Source organism: Poecilia reticulata, linkage group LG10 (genome assembly GCF_000633615.1).
Source record: "Poecilia reticulata strain Guanapo linkage group LG10, Guppy_female_1.0+MT, whole genome shotgun sequence".
NCBI classification, from domain to species: domain Eukaryota; kingdom Metazoa; phylum Chordata; class Actinopteri; order Cyprinodontiformes; family Poeciliidae; genus Poecilia; species Poecilia reticulata.
In genome coordinates, this window is record NC_024340.1 from 14,201,028 (window position 1) to 14,219,406 (window position 18,379).

Below are 18,379 nucleotides of genomic sequence, written 5' to 3' on the forward strand. Positions count from 1 at the left end.
GCTAGGGTAAGACCCGAGTTTCTGGGGGTTTTCCGGACCTGTTRGACAGAGAACTGGGCMGTAGTGAGTCCAAAGAGTTGTGAGGAGTGGGCGGGACTTACTATCGGGTAGTAACAGACACTCCTGACAGGTTACAACCACTCAGCCTGAAAAGAAAAGGTTTTAAAAGTGTCAGGCTAAAATCAATTTCTACACATAAATACTTGTAGAAATTATTTCCAGAAATTGTCTATTTGATTTTATACAATAAGCTATTTCTTTGGAATGTGTACTATGAAGAAAAACAAAAACATAATAGGGACTATGTTTCTGCAGATGGCAGTAGAGCCACATGGGGGGAGGAGAAGAGTTTGATTTTCTATCTATAGATTATCTATAGTATACTGTCAGGACATACTGAGAGCTTAAACAAATATGTGAAAAAAGTATTTAGTTACATACTGCAGCTTTAAAAGCCCATAATAACACATTTAGCTGGATGATAAATTGTCCCAGAAGTTTTTGCGATAAACGATAATATTGTTGTTTTGATGCCATTTTCAAGTAATAAAATGGCAATGGCATAAAAATGCAAAAACACATTCTCAAAGATCATTTTAACTGGAACTAGAAGACAATTTAAATATCCAAAATAAATGGACAAAAAATAAACTACAAATAAAACTAATTAGGAAGTTTCAAATTTGTCTTAAAAAAGGGATACTTGAGACAAAAGCACCAGATTGAAGATTTATGTCATCAAGTTCTTTGTAGAAAGATAAATCATGCAAATGGAAAAGAGTTCATTTTAATTTATCATGCAACTAATTGAGGGCTGCACAGTGGCGCAGTTGGTAGAGCTGTTGCCTTGCAGCAAGAAGGTTCTGGGTTCGATTCCCGGCCCCAGTCTTTCTGCATGGAGTTTGCATGTTCTCCCTGTGCATGTGTGGGTTTTCTCCAGGTACTCCGATTTCCTCCCACAGTCCAAAAACATGACTGTCAGGTTAATTGGTCTCTCCAAATTGCCCCTAGGTGTGAGTGTGTGTGTGTGTGTGCATGGTTGTTTGTCCTGTGTGTCTCTGTGTTACCCTGCGACATACTGGCAACCTGTCCAGGGTGACCCCACCTCTTGCCCGGAATGTTAGCTGGAGAGGCACCAGCACCTCCAGACCCCACTGAGGGACGAGGGTGCAGGAAAACAGATGGATGGATGCAACTAATTGATTTATTGCTTATTGTGAAAGGGCTACTTTCATTCACACTGCAACACAATCAAGTATTTTTTAACAATATGAGAATGTGGAAGGCCAAAAGCCAACATCAGAGAATGTAGTATTTTTGTAAATTATGTCGACTTGATCACAGTTTCATATCTTGCATAAATAATTTTTTGGTAGTGAACTAGTAGATTTTACTGATTTTACCGCTATGATTACATAGCGGTACTTACAGAGCTTTGTTTGCTGCTTTCACCACAGGCAGCAGCCTCAGGAAAGCCTCTTCTGAAGCAGAGTATTTCTTCAGCTCAAACACATCCAGGTCTTTTTCTGAGGACAGCAAAAGGAACGCGAGTGCTGACCAGTCTGCAGGTGACAGCTCATCTGTGGAAAGTTGCTCCAACGCCAAAGACTCTTGAATCTTTTCCACTAATGAAAGATCATTCAGTTCATTCAGACAGTAAAGCAAACTGATGCTCTTGTCTACAGAAATACCTTCGTTTAGCTTCTTTTTGATGTAATTACTTGTATTTTTAATGGTAATTGGGCTAATATCTGTCTGTGGACTGACACTCGTCTTTCTCAGGAGGCCTTGCAGCAGAGTTTGATTGCTCTGCAGTGAAAGGCCCAGAAGGAAGCGGAGGAACAAGTCAAGATGTCCATTGGGACTTTTGAGGGCTATATTCACAGCACTCTGGTAGAAATCCTCAAACTCAGATGAGTTCTCGTCTTCCAGAAGATTGACGTCAGAGTTGAAGAACATCAAATGGACGTAAAGAGCAGCTAGAAACTCCTGAACACTCAGATGCACAAAAGTGAACACCTTGTCTTGGTACAGACCTCCTTTCTCCTCTTTGAATATCTGAGTGAACACTCCTGAAGAAACGGAGACTGCTCGAATGTCTATGCCACAATTTTCCAGATCTGATTCATTAAAGATTAAGTTTCCTTTCTGCAGCTGCTCAAATGCCAGTTTTCCCAAAGACTTGATCATCTTTCTGTTCTCTGGACTCCAGTGATCCAACTCAGCTTCTCCGTCATACTTCAAACTCTTTACTTTGGTCTGAACCACAAGGAAGTGGATGTACATCTCGGTCAGAGTTTTTGGCAGCTTTTTTCCGTCCCTGGTTTTGAACACTTCCTCCAGAACTGTGGCTGTGATCCAGCAGAAAACGGGGATGTGGCACATCAAGTGGAGCGATTTCGTCGTTTTGATGTGGGAGATGATCCTCCTTGCCTGCTCCTCATCCCTGATTCTCTTCATGAAGTAATGCTCCTTTTGCAGATCGGCAAACCCTCTGACCTCTGTCACCATGTCAACACACTCGGGAGGGATCTGATTGGCTGCTGCGGGACGCGTGGTTATCCAGAGGCGAGCAGAAGGAAGCAAGTACCCTCTCATGAGATTCGTCAGCAGCACATCCACTGACGCAGACTGCGCCACATCCGTCAGGATCTCGTTGTTGTGAAAGTCCAAAGGAAGTCGGCATTCATCCAGACCGTCGAAGATGAAAACAACTGGGAACTTTTCAAACTCGCAGATTTCTTTGGTTTCAGTAAAGAAGTGATGAACAAGCTCCATCAAACTGAACTTCTTCTCTTTCAGCACATTTAGTTCTCTGAACATGAATGGAAACACAAAGTGGACGTCCTGGTTGGTTTTGTCTTCAGCCCAGTCCAGAGCGAACTTCTGTGTCAGGACTGTCTTGCCAATGCCAGCCACCCCCTTCGTCATCACCGCTCTGATCGGTCGAAGTTTTTCAGGCGAACTCTCAAAGATTTGTTCGTGCGTGATTTTGGTTTCTCCTTTGTCTGGGTTTCTGCTCGCGGTTTCGATCTGCATGAACTCATGTTGATCGCTGACTGACGTTCTCCCGCCCGCTGTGACGAAGAGCTCTGTGTAAATCTGATTCAGACAGATTGGGTTTCCTTCTCTAGCAATCCCTTCAAACACACACTGGAAGCTCTTTTTCAGCTTAGATTTAAGCTTACGTTGACCAACTGCAGCACTAGTCCCTGAAAGACGAGTCAGAATATTTAAAACATCAGTCAAAAAAACACAAAAAAAATATTTTACTTTATTATTTAGCCAACACATTAAATCCTCACCACATTGTAGAAGGTCAGCCAGCTTTTCCTGCTTCATCATCCTCAGGAAGTTCATGGCAAGTTTCAGAACTGCCTCTCTGCTGCTCCTCTTCTGCTCTTCATCCTCACCCTTCGACACATCCTTCACATTGCTTTGACCGTCTTCTGGGCAACCTGAAGCCACAGCCTTAGAAATGTGATTCAATTCATTCTTCACAAAAGCAACAATGTTTTCCTCCAAAACCTGAAACAGATTAGAAAACTAATTACATGGGCTGGATGAAATGGAAGGAAAACAAACAAAAAATATCTAAACATTGCTTCTGCTTGGTAACCAAATTATTTTTAGTCAGTAAAGCAATTAGAAAAGACCTGGCGTTGATGTACAGACCATAAATATGGAGTTGAAGTGCTGCTGGGTTGATTGGTGCCTCGTAAACTTCATGCTCTCATTTTCAAATCTCAAAAGAAATCAAAGTAAAAACATTCAGATTCCAGTATCATCCAAAGCCCTCGTCATTACTTAGTATTGACTTTCAGTTACAGACATTTTGTAAAGTCTATAAACAGGTTTGAGTAACAATTCTGCATGTGTTCAAAGGATTTTCCAAATTTTAGATTAAAAGATCAGAATATTTCCTCCTATTATGAATACTATTAAAGTTTACTTATTTCTCAATTTAAAAAGTAAAACTGATGCACAAATGATGCTTTCAGAGTGTTAATTTATTTTAATATACAGAAACTTCAGCTAGTCAGAAAATAAGAATATTAGATGACACCACCATTATTTAACAGTACTGTATGTCCATCTACAGTATAATATAAGCCCTCAATGATTGGTTGGGGCTCCTTTTGCATGATTTACTGCATCAATAAGAGATGATCAGTCTGTAGCTCTTCTGCAGTGTTAAAAAAGTCAATAGCAGCCATCAGCTAGCCTGCGGTCTCTCTCATCCTGCTCTTACCGCACTATGCAGATTATTTGTTGGCCATTTTGCTGGTCAGAATACCAGCAAAATAGAGAGAATGGTCAAGTATAAGGATTGCAATTAAGTAATCCCTAAATCAAAGCAAACCGATAAACATTATCTGAAAGACCTTCAGAAACTCTGAAGGGGATTGATTCTTGAGAGAGAAATTTAAAAGAATAGTGGTAGATAAAGAGTCTCTACTTGTCTTTCCACAGAATGACAAATGGCAAAGATTAGACTTTACAGCTGGAAGTATCATAATCCCACATGATAAAGGATTTAAAACCAATCCTCACCTGTGATTTGCATCATGGAGTCCATTTCTGGAGCGTGAATCACTATTTTTGAATCCAGGTTCGAGATCAGGTTCAGTCCAGTCTGAACAGGCCAGTTTTCTCCTAATGGACACACAGACATTAAACACACTTGAACTACTACTGTTATAGCGGTAATGCATCACATAGCTTTGATAAAATCCAGATTTAATTGATATATTCACCAATTAACTGAACTAATGTGTGTTATTTTTATACAGTGAGTTTAATATCACTTTAAAATCTGCTTTCTATTTCTATATATAATAACACTTCAAAAGCCTGTGAATATGAAACAATTTCCAGCAGCATACTTCTTTGTAGAAGGTTCACATCCCTTTAGATGGCAGTCACTGTCATTTGGTTGAAAGGAAAATAAGTCTTTTCTATGATGACTTCTGTTGAGGAAAAACATTGGATAGAAACATTAACTTTAACATAACAGAAGTACTTTTATACAAATTTACAAATTAATTAATGACAACAACAAAAGATACAGAGGAAACAACAACAAAAACAAAAGCTCTACATTATTAAATCCACTTCTTTATAACACTGGTATGAACGTTTTGAAATAACTTAATTTTCAGGTCATACAAAGACAAGTAACCATTTAATCGTATCAAAATCTGCTTTTTTTGGTAGAATGAGTTGTAGCTTACATTTGATCAGCAGATGGAAGTGCTTTAAAATTAATGATGTCTTCTTTTGAGCTGTTAGTCCAGGACGAAGCACAGCTAACACCTGAAAGGTGATTTTTGGCATTGATTCTGCAACAAAAACACAGAAATTCTGACATATTTCATTGCATGTTTCAAAGAAAATGCATTTTTCTTTTTATATAAAATGTTTTTTCTATTGCACCTTTCATCAACGGATGCACTGAAATAGGGAGGAGACTGCATGGACCAGTCACTTTTCATGGACACACAGCTTGGGTCAGGGACTGGAACCGGTCCTAGATCGGTTTCGTGTTTAACAGAATTTTCAATGTGCTGCTGGATCTCTGACCTTCAGAACAACAGAAAATGTGAATGATATAAAGCCAGTGTTTAATATTTTAAAATTAAAACCAACCTACAACATGTTTGTAGCTGACAAACTCTGTTCACCAACATAATTACACTGAGCACAGATTAAGATAAATAAGCCATTATTCTGATCGGAAGTTGGCCTGACCTTTGAGTTTTCCTTTGCGTTTCATCCTCCCCAGGTGGCAATGTTTCCCTTGCAAGAACATCCAGCTGAAGCTGATTCATAGCAGAATACCAAACACTCACAAAAACAACCTATTAAGACACAAAATGACGTTGCATCAGTCATAACAGAGCACTGTACATCTGAAGGTGTGTTTGAAATGATTAACAACAGAAATTATGCCTAGTTTATAAATAACTATTATTTTCTGTTTTAATATAAAGTTTATAATAAAAAAAGGAGAAGATTCAAGTGATGCATGGATGACTAGCACAGTGGGACAGGGAATGAACTCTGGAAATGACAATAGTTTATTCACTTTCCATTTCTTACACTGTCTGTTTTTCATGCCATTTATGCTCCTGCTAGATATAAAGGAGAAAACCCAAAAATAAACATTACTATCAGAGGAAAAAAAAAATCTAATTTCCATTTTAATGTTGCAGTTTTCAATATTTATAGAAATACGTTTAAGTAAGAACACAATATTATTTGTAGTCTATTTTTTAATTCTGTTGACGTCATATCCAGGATTTAGTACTGAGGTTTTGTTCAAATATGATGCTTGGATTTTTTGTTTTGAGCCTCGGTTTAATCTGTTAAATTACTGTTTTAAACAACTATAAACTTACAGTCACGAGACGTAATACTAGAGCACAAACATAATCGTCCAAAAACTGGAAATATTGTGATTCAAATGCAAGGTGCCACCTTTGCATTATTTGGTAAATAATGATACTAATGAAAAATGACACTTTTAATGCAACTTTTAAAGCAACTTTGCATTAAAAGTGTCATTATTTACCGAATGACACTTAGCGGCAAAAGTTATAAACATTCATAAAGAGTCCTTCATGTTCATAACAGATGTTAATGTCGTATTTACGACAGTGTCCTGACAGTCTTATGAACACCCCTTCAAATAAAGTGTTACCGATTATGCAATTAGAAAATCAAAATACCTGTATCAGTTATTTTACACTCACTTACTGCGTAAAGTCTGTTTATTAAGCAAACATTTTCCCAAACGTAATGGCTGACTTCCTTTTCCCACTGCTTTTCTGCATCTTGTCAAAGGCTGCAGTTTGACAGGATCGACTAAATTTGGATTCCAGTCATCCACAGACGTTCCCAGACTTTACTTACCTTTCAGTCCCGTCTTACTATGGTGTTCATTTATTCTTCTTCGTGCACAATATCTAAATCTATAACTCGTTTTCTGTTTCAACAGGTTGTACATATGGACTTTTTTATTCCCGCTTAACAGTTTGTTCTTGAAAGGTGAGTCACTTCCTTTTTTCTAAAGCCAATCACAGAAGACATTGTCTTCTTCTTTTGTTTAAAAACGCCATCTTTTTTATCTGCACCATAGACATAATATAAGGCATATAGGAATATGACACACAATGTGTCATAAAAATTCAAAGTGTGAATATGTCACAATAGGATATATTATGTCTATGATCTGTACACGTAGCTTATGTCTGTACAGGTTATATGTACAGCCAGCAAGATAAATCAGAGAAAAACAGTTTGATTTTGGTTTGGCGTAAGGTTTGTGATTGTTAAACGTCGCCACCTGTTGGCTCATTGTCAGAACTGCAATCTTACTTCAGAGTCCAGCACAGAAATGAAGACAGAATGAAACCATATTTGTTCTCAAGTAAAAGCAACATGAAAAAATATATATATTTACTCAAGTCAAACCAATAACCGGCTCCCTAGAAATAATTTAAGTAAGAGTAAAAAGTATTTGATCAAAAACAACAGCTTGAGTACTGAGTAGTAACTGAATATAAAATCTGATTTAATATTAAAAATTATGTCAATAGTCAGACCAAAACATAAATTTATGTGTAAATATTGGTATTTTAAATACTAAAATAAAATAAAAAATCGTTCAAATAAATGATCTCATTTCAAAATAAGAAATACATTTCCTAATCCATTTTTTTCGATAACTGATATGCTATTTTTTATAGCACATCAGCTGCTGAGCCTTCTTCTACAGTAACTCATTGTTGTACTAAGTAACTAAATTTTTATCATTTTACCCAAGTTTTATTGGAGACATTTATTTCAAAAGTACATGTTAACACCTCTGGTGAATGAATGACAGGGATTTCATTTTTAAACTGCTTTTTATACAAATGTTGTCAGTTCCTGGCGAGATTTTCTTCTTATGATGTTATTTCAACTAAAGTATGATCCATCCATACATCCATCCATCCGTCCATGTAACAGTATTGAGTAACATTGAGTATTTTTAATAACATTTTTGGTAAAAAAAAATGTTTTTTCAGAAACCTCTTGTTTTATTTTTGTATTATTTAAAACGTATTTGTAGGCAATCCCTTGCATTTTTACCCTAAAGAAAACTACATTGCAAATGAAGTCCATTTTGACGTAGCGGGATGACGCACGTTTACGCGCAGTGACTCACGGGAAGAAAGGTCAAGAATCGATTGGTGCTGAAGATGAGCATTAGCCCTGTTAAGAAGATTAATATTTTTATACCACTAATCTGTCCGCTAGAGTAAACAGAACCGCCCGGTTCTGCCGGTTAAAACCCAGATGGACCCAGACAGCGCGGCGCTGTGACTGACTACCTGGTTACCTAACGCCGCTCGCTCTCGGCTTTTGGCTGCATTGTTATTGTTTCCTGTCTGCTGCTCTGAAACGGGGACCCGAGGGATGGTTTTTCATCGGGTTCGGGAAGATGGATGAGAAGTCCACCAGCAGCCACCAGCGGCTCCTGCTCTTCCTGCTCATGGTGGCGGTTTTCGGCGTTTTTATGATCCAGTATGCCTGTCCCAGCAGCTCCGAGTGCCAAATGCTCCACCAGCTGGGGGCCTGGTTCACCCTCGGGGGCGGACCTGGCATCCGAATCGGCGATGGTGAGTCGCAGGACGGGCTCCAGAAGGACCCCTACATCGCAGAAGACGGCGCTCTGGCCCGATTTGTCCCTCGTTTCAACTTCACCAGCGCCGACCTGAACCGAGAGGTGGACTTCAACATCAAAGGGGATGATGTCATTGTATTTCTGCACATCCAGAAAACGGGTGGCACAACTTTTGGCCGACACCTGGTGCGTAACATCCAGCTGGAGAGGCCCTGTGAGTGCCACGCAGGCCAGAAGAAGTGCACCTGCCTCCGGCCAGGTAAGAAGGAAACCTGGCTCTTCTCTCGGTTCTCCACCGGATGGAGCTGCGGGCTTCATGCGGACTGGACTGAGCTGACCCACTGTGTCCCATCACGCATGGACTCCAGAGAGGCCCAGAAAAACCAGCCAAGGTTAGAGGAAAATCGCGTTAAATTCACATCATTTAGCAGTTTTTTATCTTCCAGGTTTTGATGTCTGATAGAAAAAGAGGAAGTTTATTGAGAGTAGAGAGGTTTGATGGATTGATGGTCAAATACATCTGGGAATTGTCTGCATATAAATGAAAATATTGAATTTATCAATAACTTGATCAAGTGTAGCACATAAATGGAAAATAATAGTTGGGGAACACCACAAGTAACAGGAGTTGAACTGGAAGAATTATTACTAGAAGTTTCAGACAAGATTTGAACAAACTCAGAGCAGGATCTCTAATACCTAATCAATAATTTAGTCGACTCTATAATGTATCATGATGAACTTAGCAGAAAGCTAATTGACAGGCTCTAAATATAGAGCCTATAGAGTCTGGAAAAATGGAATAAAAAAACTGGAATGAAAGAAGAGAGTGATAAGAGGCAAAGCGAAAACACACAAACATGACATGAACAATGAATAAAAGAAAGAAATTTGATTTCAGTAACTTAGGTACCGTTTTACTGTTTAATGATTCTAGAAAAGTATGGACATTTTACAGGTTTTTCAGTTTCTGCTAATCCCTAGAAGACAAAAATGTAATACCTACTATATTGAAAATCTAGAAATTTAGGCCTGTAATTATAACAAATTTAGCTGGACAATAAATTGTCCCAGAAGTTATTTTGATAAACAATAACAATTGTTGTTTTGAGACCATTTTCAACTAATATAGTCGTAATGGCAAAATAATACAAGAACATGTTCTCAAAGATCAATGAACTTTAAATCCTAATGAACATTTAACACTAGAAGTGGAATATCTTTTAAATATCCAAAATAAATAAAAATGGAAGAAACAATAAATAAAATAAATTATGAATTCTCTGTAAACAAAATAGTCCTTCAATAAAAGGAGAAGTTGAAACCAAAGCACCAGATTGAAAACTTTTGTTATTCAGTTTTTGGTAGAAAAAAGAAAAACGATAAGTCATGCAAATGGAAATTGAGTTTGTTTTAATTTATCATACAATTTATTGATTTATCTCTTATTGCTACTGTCCTAATTGCAAATACTAATTTCCGTTTCCTTCTCTTTCTAGTCGAAACTATTACTACATTACGATCTTAAGAGATCCTGTGTCGCGTTACCTGAGCGAGTGGCGTCACGTGCAACGCGGAGCCACTTGGAAAGCCTCCCTCCACGTGTGCGACGGACGTTCACCGACGCTGTCAGAGCTGCCGAGTTGCTACCCAGGAGACGACTGGTCGGGTTGCTCCCTGCAGGAGTTCATGGACTGCCCCTACAACCTGGCCAACAACCGACAGACCCGCATGTTGGCAGATCTCAGTCTGGTGGGTTGCTACAACGTCTCCGCCATGGGCGAAGACGAACGCTGGGCGGTGCTTCTGGACAGCGCCAAGCGCAACCTGAAGGGGATGGCCTTCTTTGGCCTGACCGAGTACCAGCGTAAGACGCAGTACCTCTTCGAGAGAACCTTCAACTTGCAGTTCATCGCACCTTTCACGCAGCTGAACGGGACGCGAGCTTCCAGCGTCGAGGTGCCCTCCGAGACGCAGCAAAGGATTCGTCAGCTAAACCGGTGGGACGTGGAGCTGTATGAGTATGCCCGTGACCTTTTCCTGCAGCGCTTCCAGGTGGCGAGACAGCAGGAGCGCAGGCAGGCCAGGGAGCGGCGACAACAGGAGAGGAGGCGGCTCCGGGGGAGATTCTCAGCAAAACAAGGGCGGCGGCCGAGGCCGACTGAAACGACGCGCTCGACCGAAGAGCGTCGAGCGGAGGACAGCCTGGAGTCAGAAGTGCTTCTGTCAGACTGGTGGGATGTAGATGAGAACAGCACCATGGAGGACTACATAGGCAACGTGGAGCAGTGGTAGCAGACGGCTGTCTTTGTAGGAGGCGTACCAAGATTTGCCTTGTCAGTTTTTGCTAATTCAGGTTATTTTCAGTACATGCCTTCTTCTCTTATTCTTTTGTGACAATGAAATGTTTTAAATGTGACTTTAATTTATTTATTTTAAAGGTGACCTATTATGCTTCCTTGAACAGTTAGGTTATGTTTAAAGCTTATACAAACCTTGTTTGTAGGATTTTTTACACAAAATTATTCTTAGATAATGAGATTTTAGCCTGCTCAGTTCTGCCTATTTTGAGCTCATTTCAGAATGAAAGGCCTCTGTCACTTTAAATCCAAATAAGCTGGTGAAACACTCGCAGGTAAAAATGGGTACAGACAGATGCGCAATTATACAACCGTACATCTAGGGCTGGACAATAAACCCTTAACAATATATATTGTGATAGACACGTGATCGGTATCAACAGATATTACATTTGATAGAATATTCAATCATTTCACCGAACTGTGATCCAGAACCACACAGCATTCTGGGAATGCCGCCTTTGAAAAGCAGAGGTAGAGCCTCCTGCACACCCAACAAGAATGCAGCAAGTAATTTCTTTATGGTAAGTCAACAACAAAACACTTGTCTTATCCAGCAGCCATTGTACAGCTCATACAGCGTTAAGACCAGCTGACTAAATGTGCTGGATCTCCGCTTGTGACTGCGCAGAGTGACTCAACAAACTTGAGGTTTTTAAATCGACTCATTTTCCAGAAACACTAACTTACTGCCAAAAACTGTCTGGAAGGTTTTTATTTTGAACTTGAGCCTCTTTTAGAAGTAGTTGAGACCCAAGTGGAAGTACAAAAGTTTGCAAAATATGAATTTTGCATAATAGGTCTCCTTTAAACAGGTTGTTGTAACAGACTTTCTAATCGGGTCAAAAAATAGGACGGTTTTTCTTTTCGTCATGACGCCAGCCTTCAGCATGTTTTCTCTGGACCTTAACCACATTGAAATTCAGACAATGCCGCTTGGAAGAAAATGACTTTTTTCTTATTTCAGGAAACACTACAGGTTTGTGATCAACAATCTTTATGTTTGCCAAAATATTGTCTTGAATATTTTTGAAATGTACTCGTTTGTGTCTTTTCAACAGCAGAAAAGGAAAATTAGTTCATCAGTACCTCAATTTGTGGCATTATCTGCTAATGTTGTAGAACATTGGAATTTGTCTCTTTTTATATAAACTATGCTTTTACATTTATCAAACTGCTCTTTTACTCTCATGCTTTTATAGGTTTCTCAGTTGCAAGTCTGGGGTTTACCAGCAGGGGGTGGTAAAGCACTTCTAATGTTAGGAAATCTCCTTAGTACGTAAGCAAAAGAAATTGGATCAAGTCATAACTCATTTTGAAAAATTGGTTTAATATAATTTTGGTTGCTTCCTTGATAATTTTCCGATGGATTTATACAAGTTTGATTCAGTTGCTCTCAATTTAAAAAAACCCCGAGTATTTTCACTATACATACAGATATATTCAATAAATACATTACACGCTGTGACTGGCCATGAAGCCATTTTAGATGAACATGAATATTAATGCTAATGTTGAACTGGAATAAATTTTAGTCTCAGGTTTGTTTTTCAGTAGCAGTTTTTTTTAAAAAATATGACTAAAGGACGAATGAATTGGCGGAAATGGACTTCCACACCTTTCCTATTACCTGCAGTTTGCACCATCTTTCATTTAGTCGTGACTTCATGATAAATAATAAACAAACACTCCCCTGTCGTCCAACTCCTCCCATTTGATAAACCCTCCCTCTGTCTTTTTTTTTTTGACCAAATCTGTTATCTGCTGAGAGCAGTCTGCTTTGCTGCCGAGCCACTGTAGTTACAGCTGACATTCTGCCGCCGCCTCCCTGTCCCTCTGCAGCTGCATCGCGCTTTTCGCCCTGATTTTTTATTTTTTTTTAAATGTACATTATTTCTCGCTAGCGCGTTTTATTTCAGCCAGCCTTCCTACGCTTCAGTGCAGCGCTGTAATAGTCTCTTACAGATAAATAAGGAAGTCTTTACGGAAAATACCGAACCGAGAAGCTCATTTCAGTCGACGTTGATTTGAAGGAAGACATTTGATCTGTTTGGACTGATAACAGGTGAGCGGCCGCGGCACGCCTGGTGCGTTTGCAGCATTATGAATTCGCTCTGACGCGTTTATAAAAAAAAAAAAAAGAAATTGTGTTTTGTTCGTATTTTTCGTCTGTTCGCTTCTGCAACTCCTGCCTGTTGCATGGCCGCGCAAAAGCTGGCTTTTGTTGTTGAAGATGGGCGTAATTCAGGCAAATTAGTCATAGCGCTCTTGCTTAAACATGGATTGGGAGGTCTGAGACTTCTCTGTCTGGATACAAATGATGTGGTGAAAAATTTCCATATCCAAGCCAGCATTAAGGGGTTTTGTTTTATTATGAGATAGCATAAGCTGTCTTTGCAGTTGCCACGTTTAGGTTTTTAAGTAAGAGTTAAATGAATGCAAAGGTGAAATGAAGAGCCAGGTTGCGTTTTCGTTACTGACTTGCAGGTTTGCAGGCTTTCGCTATCGGTGTCTGTGCATACAACAAGTGGAGGAGTTATGAAGTCCTGTCCTTGCCTGTCCTGTAAGGGGTCAGACTTAAACCACCATAGCGTGATGCGTTGTCTCTTGGTTTGCATACACTGTATGCAATCCTACTGGTCGTTTGCCCTTTATCTTGTCTAGTTCAACAAAACAGCCAGTCAAGACAAGTTCACACTCCCTCCCGGCTGTGGACTCTGTACCTGTCTGGCTAGTTTTTCTTTACTTAATATAAACACAGATAAACTGACAAACCAGGCTCACACTGACAGGCGTGCGTGGAGTCACCTTTCCCACGCAACCAGTTTTCATTTCTCCTCTCGCACGTACGACTTGGTCACTATCCAGATATCTTGCTGTTGATCGCTTTTAATGTTTTTGTGTTTTTTTTCCTCGGAGTAGTGACCAGTTTTTTTTTTTTAATGTAATTTGCGCCAAACACTGTAAAAGCCAAAGTTATTTATTTTTATGCTTAGGTGAAGCTGATTTGTTTGTCGAAGTAAGGCGCTGCATGGTTGTGTGATCTAAAGCTGTGGTGCTTTTAACGAGCTGAAAGGATTACCAATACTTAACCTAATTACTTTGCTCTCTCCATTTAAGCTGCTGCCTTTCTCTCACCCTGTGATTTATAGATTGGTTTCCTTGCGCTTTCTAAATCAATCGCTTGGTGGCTGATGTTTGACTGTTTCTGCTGTCATCCTTGAAAACCTGTTTTCAAGTTAGTGAATGATAACCCTGAGATAACGCTGATGAAGATTAAAGTCGTGTTTTCGCAGCTGTAGTTGCTGTTACACAACCACATTCACCTCTAAAACTGGAATTCACCAAGCTTTTTGGAGTGAGGTAACTCCAATTTGAATAAAAAAAAACTCCCACAGGGAAGTCGTATTCTCATATGGAACCAAAATGGACATAAGAAAAAAACCCAAATGTTTTCAAACCTGAAGTGAAAATTTGACTGGCGCTGTTTACAATAAAGGGAATTAAAAACTAGGGTGAACCCCGCCTCTCGCCCGGAACGTTAGCTGGAGAGATGGGCACCAGTACCTTCCGACCCCACTAAAGGACAAGGGCGTAAAGAAGATGGATGGATGGATGGATGGATGGATGGATGGGTGGATCCCCACCTCTCAAGTTGCTGCATTTTTCACTTCATGGTGTCTTAGATACCTTTGAACATTTTTAGATTTTTACATCCTAAAAATGTCCTAAAATGGTTTTTAGGGATTTTCATATGATAGACCATGTCAGAATAGTGTATCATTGTGAAGTGGGAGGGAAAATCATTCATGACCTTCAAGATTTTTCAGGGTTTTTTTTACAGATATGAATCTGAAAAGTGTGGTGTGCATTTATATCCAGCTTCCTTGTGGAACCTTCTTGCTCTAATTACAGCTTCAAGTTTGACTGGGTGTCTTTACTACCTGAAGGAACTATAATTTGTGTTAATTTTGTCTTTCTAAATAGCTCAGACAGATTTGATTAAGGAGATTCAAAAATCTGTTTTTAAAAGAATATGCTCTGAATTGAGGCGATTAGATCACTGGTTCTTAACTTGGGTTCGATCGAACCCCAGGGGTTCGAGGAGTCGGTCTCAGGGGTTCGGTGGAGCCTCTGCCGTGGAGGTAAAGACACACTTGTGTAAAGTCGTAATGACGCGCCCCGCTTTGCCATCACTTGCTGCACAGRATCACRYTACATTGCTTAGCCAATCAGAGCTGCGGAGGAGCCCTGATTGAAGGAGCTCCTCTCTCATCATGGATTTGAACTTTTGTCTTTTAATTACTTCAGCAAAGCTAATCGTTTTTACCTAATTCTATAGTCTAAATCTGCTCCTTCGACGCATCTTTTTGGGATTGCTACTGCCTCTAGTGGCGTGGAGGTGGTTACACAGCTAATATAATCAGAATATCGCAAAGTATTTTGTGTGTCGCGGGGTTGGTTGTAATAAGAAGGGTTCGGAGAATGCGCATATGTAACTGCGGGGTTCGGTACCTCAAAAAAGGTTAAGAACCACTGGATTAGATGTACTGTATTTTATTTAGGGGCATTGAAATAGAGGGGAGTGAATCAAATACAAGCAAAACCTTTCACATTTGATTTTATTCAGTTATTTTTTTTAGAAATACATTATTTGTGATTGTAAATTAAATTATAAACAATGATCAAGAGGCATTGATAGTTTTGCAAACCACAATATGTTAACATCTCTGTTACTTTTTGTATTAGAATAATAAATACATGTTTTGTTGTTCAGACATTAAAGGCTGAACATTTCTAATAGTTGGCAAAATTGTAGAAGCAAATTTATATAAGGGCTAACTTGAAAAAGATATAATAAAAAAGACACGATAATTCTGCCATACCTTCAAAAATATTTTTGAATTGTCATCAATTTTTAAATGTATTTGATTCTCTTTTTTTATTTTTATTCCTTTTCTTCATTTTTATTAATAATGGGGGAAAAAATCACCTGTTTTTATTTGGCAATAACACAAATAAGCATCATTAACATCACAACAATCAAATATCGTCACCAAGGATAAAAACAAAAAGCTTATTTCCACTGTTGTCCTCCAGATGCTCAACACAAACACACAGCAAGCATAAACACACACGTTCTGCAGGAAGTCTTGCAGTAGATTAGATTGGAGAGAAAATGAGGATATTCCTCTGTGCCATTCTGCAGCCCTCCTGTTTAGATGGCCCTCAGTCTGCAGCCATAATGCAGACGTCAGAGCTCAGCTGAAGGTTACGCTGTCGGGAGCCTTCTGCTGCTCCGTGTTTGATGAAGGACGCTGCACAGTTGTGTCAGCTACTGTTGCTCTCGTCTGTCCACCTTGTGCCACCCAGCCAGGTCCCACCTGCGTGTCAACCCCCATAACCTCCAGACTCCCTCCTCTGTTTAATTATTCAGTTTTATTCTTTAGACTGCAGAGCAAAAACTGGGCAAATATAAGCTCTTATATCTTATTACTGAAGTTAAAAAAAAATGTTAGTGTTACATCCCAATAGGTCTGAAAGGAGAACTTTATCTTCAGGAGAATAAGTCCTGCTCTAAATGAACTGTAAAAGTAATATTTAAATGACACTTTCTTCATTGTCTGGTGACTTGAGGAGTGAGGTTGTATAATAAATGCATCGTTAATTAACCAGAAACGATCGAGCTTTGTTACTCGATCAGTATGAACCAACATGTTTAAACTGAATGCTTGGTCATTTATCTGAAGATTTGTTCATCTCTCATATATGCTGTGATAGATGCACTGATCAGGGTTTTCATGGACCAGTACGATTATTTTATGAGGTTAATTTTGTTTTTACTCTGTTGGGGCATTTCCAGTCTGGTTATGAGATTTCTGCAGCATAATAACCTTAAGTAAAAATACCAGAGCTTCACAGCATTTACAATGAAAACATAAACAAAACTGGGGAACCTAATCTGGTCAAACGATCATGAAATCATAAATATTCTACTGCAAAATGTATTTATAAAAATGTTGTCTCAGACGTTTATTTATAAATACTAAAGCAAATATTTTTAGTTTTCAAGTGCAGTTTCCCATTGAGCATCATATTACGTCTTTTTTTTCTGTGCTGCTCTTTATAGAGTAACATGAATACAGTTGAACATACACAGAATAAAAGACACACCTTTTTTTCTCACAAGTTGAATCAGACCAAACTTCTCCTGTTTTATGTCAATTAGAATTATGAAAATTATTTCTACATGCTAAATACCACAATAATGAGAGAATATTTATTTCTTAATGCCTTCAAAGTCCGAAGTTTACATACAGACCGATGGCTACCACTTCAAACTTGGTGATGTCATCGCTTCAGGTTGATTGACACATTTGATTTAATTAGAGTCATACCTGTGGATACATTTTAAGGCCACACCCGAAGCACAATGATTTCTTGTTTGACTTGATGGGGAAAATCAAAAATAAATCAGCCAAGATATCAGGAAGAGAACCGCTGTTGCATTTGGAGGAAAAATGGGGATGCTTGTACCATTCTAACTGTGAAGCATGGTGGTGGCAGCATCATGTTGTGGGGCTGTTTTGCATCATGAGGGAAGGACATTATGTAGAAAACTTAAAGCAGCATCCAAAGACATCAACCAGGAAGTTAAAGCTTGGGTCCAAACGACAATAACTCAACATTCAGGTAAAGTATATATAAAATGGCTTAAGGACAACAAAGTCAATGTTTTGCCATCACAAAGCTCCAACCTCAGTCCTACAAACTGGACTTGGTTCCACCAGTTCTGTCAGCAGAAACGGGTCAGGAGCTTGTAGAAAGAAACCCAAAACGTTTGACCCAAATCATACATTTTTAAGGCAAAATGCTTCCAAATGTTTAGGAAATGTATGAAAACTTCTTATTTTGAATTGATTAACAAATAAATCCCTGACATTTTCTCTCTCTCTCATCATTGTAGCATTTAGTAAATAGAAATAATTTTGGTAGCAAGAAATCAAGTCTGATTTAACTTCAGAAAGTGAGGAGAAAGGGTGTTTGTGTCTCATTTTGTCTAAAGTGTCTGCCAAGTGAAAAGTAAATTTAGTTTTAATGCCTCAATTACATGTAACAAACAATGTCCATAAAAATAAATGTGGTGTGATGCATTTAGTGAACAAGAATTACATTTTTAGAGATATTTTAGTGCTTGATCTGCGCAGTTGGATTGAATTGAGGAATCATTGATGAGTCTAAGTGAAAAATCCTTAATCCAAAGGCTGCAGTGACTCCTGAGCGCTTTATCAGTGAGTGAAAGGTCATTCCTGTTTATTTTCACAGGTACCGGCTGCAGTGTAAACTA

General features: G+C 38.9%; 3 protein-coding genes across 7 annotated transcripts in view; 2 read left to right on the forward strand and 1 right to left on the reverse strand.

Moving 5' to 3' along the window:
- LOC103471666 (NACHT, LRR and PYD domains-containing protein 3-like) overlaps positions 1-7,577 on the reverse strand; it is a 12,795-nt gene extending 5,218 nt beyond the window's left edge. The window contains exons 1-10 of one of the 2 annotated variants that reach the window (XM_008420831.2): positions 6,916-7,577; positions 5,752-5,861; positions 5,437-5,583; positions 5,235-5,342; positions 4,887-4,970; positions 4,555-4,656; positions 3,676-3,745; positions 3,306-3,528; positions 1,430-3,212; positions 124-146 (exon numbers count right to left, since the gene is read on the reverse strand). In XM_008420831.2, the coding sequence (XP_008419053.1) occupies positions 124-146; positions 1,430-3,212; positions 3,306-3,528; positions 3,676-3,745; positions 4,555-4,656; positions 4,887-4,970; positions 5,235-5,342; positions 5,437-5,583; positions 5,752-5,831 (2,620 nt within the window). In that variant the 5' untranslated portion in view covers positions 5,832-5,861; positions 6,916-7,577. Of the gene's footprint in view, positions 1-123; positions 147-1,429; positions 3,213-3,305; positions 3,529-3,675; positions 3,746-4,554; positions 4,657-4,886; positions 4,971-5,234; positions 5,343-5,436; positions 5,584-5,751; positions 5,862-6,915 lie in introns of those variants that run through there. The other variant, XM_008420832.2, reaches the window with a different exon arrangement.
- Positions 7,578-8,188: 611 nt separating this feature from the next.
- hs6st2 (heparan sulfate 6-O-sulfotransferase 2) lies at positions 8,189-12,205 on the forward strand. Its single transcript, XM_008420830.2, has 2 exons — positions 8,189-9,063; positions 10,171-12,205. The coding sequence occupies exons 1-2, from the start codon at positions 8,489-8,491 to the stop codon at positions 10,964-10,966; spliced, it is 1,371 nt and encodes a 456-aa protein (XP_008419052.1). The 5' UTR covers positions 8,189-8,488; the 3' UTR covers positions 10,967-12,205.
- Positions 12,206-12,790: 585 nt separating this feature from the next.
- Positions 12,791-18,379, forward strand: part of mbnl3 (muscleblind-like splicing regulator 3) — a 28,593-nt gene continuing 23,004 nt past the window's right edge. For all 4 annotated transcript variants that reach the window (XM_008420822.2, XM_017307208.1, XM_008420827.2 and 1 more), the window contains exon 1: positions 12,791-13,096. The gene's annotated coding sequence lies outside the window, so the exon portion shown is untranslated. The remainder of the gene's footprint in view (positions 13,097-18,379) is intronic.

Bases quoted from the DNA above. Each gene is read 5' to 3' on its own strand.
- hs6st2 (XM_008420830.2), top strand. From the start codon at position 8,489: ATGGATGAGAAGTCCACCAGCAGCCACCAGCGGCTCCTGCTCTTCCTG. The intron at 9,064-10,170 runs GTTAGAGGAAAA...TTCTCTTTCTAG, and splicing joins GCCCAGAAAAACCAGCCAAG to TCGAAACTATTACTACATTA.